The sequence below is a fragment of the Pleurodeles waltl genome, chromosome 7 (assembly GCF_031143425.1).
Source record: "Pleurodeles waltl isolate 20211129_DDA chromosome 7, aPleWal1.hap1.20221129, whole genome shotgun sequence".
Taxonomy (NCBI): domain Eukaryota; kingdom Metazoa; phylum Chordata; class Amphibia; order Caudata; family Salamandridae; genus Pleurodeles; species Pleurodeles waltl.
In genome coordinates, this window is record NC_090446.1 from 83864211 (window position 1) to 83867624 (window position 3414).

Consider the following 3414-nt stretch of genomic DNA (forward strand, 5'->3'; position numbering starts at 1 on the left):
GTGTTGGCAAAGGGTTGTGGGTAATGTGGGTGCGTGTTTTATAGTGGTGTGGGTGTGTTGTGTGTATGGATGTCAGGTGTGTGTTTTTCATATTGGCCAATGTGGTGTTGTTTTGTATGTGGGTGTCCATTCTGAGTGCGGAGGTATGTACCGCCAATGGTTTACCGCCGTTGAATGTCTGCCGTAGTGATTTGTGGGTCATAATGTGGTGGGAGTAGTTTTGTTGGTGTAACGTTATGGGTGTTGGTACCGCCACTTTATCACTGACCTTCGGGCTGGCGGATTTGTGTATGTGGCAGTATTCTGTCAGATTGGTGTGTGTGTCATAATATGGTTAACGGATATCCGCCACTGCGGTGGTATGTTGGTGGCCGTCAGCGTGGTGGTAAGCGGGATTTACCGCCACTGTCATAATGAGGGCCTATATATCATTGTGCTGAGCATGTTTTATCATATTACAAAGACCCAGCCTCAGAGTTCCCTGAAACACTCAAACTGCTTGAGGAATTTAGGAGGATTTCTACTATGAAGGATGATTGGACCAAACTAGTGAAGTACACACTACCTGGTTGTGAGACTGAGCTAATACAGTAGAAGTGTCGTCCAATATAGGGTTGGAGTAGCCATTTAAATACTTGTGATCTGGGTGATTTGGAATGTGAAAACCTCTACGAAATGAACTTTGGGGCAAATTCCCATTGTCACTGATGGGGCAAATGCTTGCAAAAATTATTTTAATAATTTGTAGGTTATTTACATATTTTAAGTTGTGCTCAGTTATATCCCGAAGAGTCTTTTCAGGAATTTGGATATGCATAGTTTTGCTCTCATTAGAGTAAAACATTCGTATCAGCCATGTTCTTTGTAATGCGATATCTAAACATGTTAGCAATATATGCCCAATACCTTAGCGAGGCTGAATCTACGTTGTTTTTTGTGCCTACAAACTCCTTTGTTTTTGTTAACAAACATGTTCCAGGCTTTGAGTAAACTTAGAGGCTGTTTTTTATTGAACATCACTCTCTGTCTTCCAATTAGAACAAGAGGAATGTTAAGATGGCTTTGTGTAAACTTGTGCTTCAGTAGAATGACAGAGGAACACAGGCACAACATTTGAGGATGTGCAGCTTATGGTGGACTGGTTGCCACCTGAACTCTGTCCTGGCACATCTGGGACCCACGCCCACGATGCAGAGTATTTTAGCTCTTGCAAGGGTTACTGGACTCTGATCATTGCACAGAGCACGATTCACGACAATGTGCCTTTCATTGTTGCCACCTCAATGTGGCACTGCCACCCTACACTAATCATCTTAGTACTTCACTTCCGTGTCCATACCGGCCTGCCCCCAACCAAAACAGACATACCCACGCTAAAATGTGACACTTTTATAGTGTGGGCAGTTGGGGCCATGACCCACAGCATGCGAAACTATGTCTGTCACACTGAAGTGCTTGTCGTGGCAAACAAAAATATGGCGGATGCATGTTGACATGTCCCTTGGGTCCTAGTGCCACCCTAGATGCTCTGGGCAATGAGGGGGCGCCACCACTTCCCCAAGGCCCCGATAGTGGCATGGGCATGCACCTGGTTTACAGTACACTTTACGAACTTAACACACCCCCAACCTCTCCCCCCCCAGCAAAATGGAGCAGGGGAACACGGTGATACAGAGGATCAACCACGTGACGTCATCATGACCCAAAGGATACTCGGTTTTACTTCCTCTTTCCTCTGCCCTGTGGTAAATCTGCGTCCCTGATTAGGGGCACTGAAAAGCCACACGCTACAAAGAATTGAGAAGTTATTTTGTTAAGGTAAAACAAAACAAAAATGTGCATTTCCAATTTCTAAACATTAAAACTTCGGAAACGAGACAACAAAATAAAAGATATGGACGAGAGACAGTAAAGTAGTCAGGAATACTGGCGGAAGAGAAAAATTGAGAAACTCAGTCGACCCTTAAAGACTGCTGCGATTCACGCTGAGCGAGGGTGGAACTGGCCTGCTGATGTTGGAGAAAGCACACGGATGGCTTCCTGGCACCGCGGGGAGCCCAATTATTGCAAAGGGCACGAATTAGAGATGTTTTTCCCTTTTCTTGATTAGCCCAGAGGTAACCAAGGCATCTACTCCAGACCAGCACTTGGAAGGACTGTAAAAGTCCAGTGTCCTTTGACGCATCAGGACAGACATGGATATCCTCAGGGTCTCTGTGCTGGCCACGCTGATGGTCCTGATGCTCTTTGGCATCTTAGGAAATGCCTTTGTGGCCATCACCATCCTGAGGAACACCGAGGAGCATGGTGCCATACCACCGGTCGACTTCATCACCTTCTCCATGATGGGTTCAAACATCCTTCTCCAGGTCTTCAAAGACTTGAGGCTTCTACTCAACCAGGTCGGGATGAGCTGCGCGGGAGGCGAGATCTTCTACCGCCTCAACCTCTTCCTGGTGACGGGGAGCAGGTGTGCCAGCGTCTGGCTGACCGCCATCTTGAGTGTGTTGTACTACTTGAAGATAGTCCGCCCAACAAGCATGATGGGTCTAAAGATCCAGCGGGCGGCTCCTACATCCTTCCAGCTCCTCGCTTGGGTTCCAGGATCTATTGGGTTCCTGATGGCCGTCATCATCTTCCGCATCCCGGTGGCCGACAATGAGGGGAACTCCACCATCTGCAACTTCTACTTTCTGGGCTCCTCTACGCTTCTGACCTACAACATCCTAAATGTAATCTTTGGGGGCATCATTCCTGTCATCACCATGGTCACCTGCAGCCTAGGTGTGGTCGTGTACCTCTGCCGCCACCGGGCTTCCTCGGTGCAGAATCAGAGGGACATCGCCAACCTCAGGAATCGGCACCAGGACAAGGCCACCAAAACCCTTCTCATTCTAGTCAGCTTCTTCGTGGTCTCAGGGGGACTCAACATCGCCACTCGCAACCAGAGCATCCTGACCAATAAAAACCTGTACCTCTGGTCCTCTCTCGCATCGTCATTGTACATCACTGCCAGCCCTTTCATCCTCATCTCCGGGAACCACAAGCTAAGGCAAAGAATGAGAGAGCTGTGCAGGCATTAAACCACGAGAAGGAGGACAGAGAGACTCATACAAGAACAACGACTTACATGCAATGGCTCCCCTCACCAAAAAAACACGACTGACCATCAGTTCAATGGTACTTCAATTATTGACCTTGGAAGGCTGAGAGGCCAAGTCAAGCCCATGACCTTCTGGTAGCAAACAGATCTCTACAGCCAGTGCTCAGCCCAGTAAGCCTTTTTACACGAAGGGGGTACTGAAGCTAGGACGTGGAAGAAAGAAAGCAACAAAGAGGAAGTAATGGTGAAAAATGGGGCAGATGACATCAGGAGGTACAGGGCCTCACCTAACCTCCACCCAGTGCTTAATT

General features: G+C 47.8%; 1 protein-coding gene across 1 annotated transcript; it reads left to right on the forward strand.

Moving 5' to 3' along the window:
* The first annotated feature begins 2195 nt into the window (after nt 1-2195).
* Nucleotides 2196-3083, forward strand: LOC138246845 (taste receptor type 2 member 7-like). The gene has a single exon (XM_069201600.1). The coding sequence runs from the start codon at nt 2196-2198 to the stop codon at nt 3081-3083; it is 888 nt and encodes a 295-aa protein (XP_069057701.1).
* Nucleotides 3084-3414: the final 331 nt, after the last annotated feature.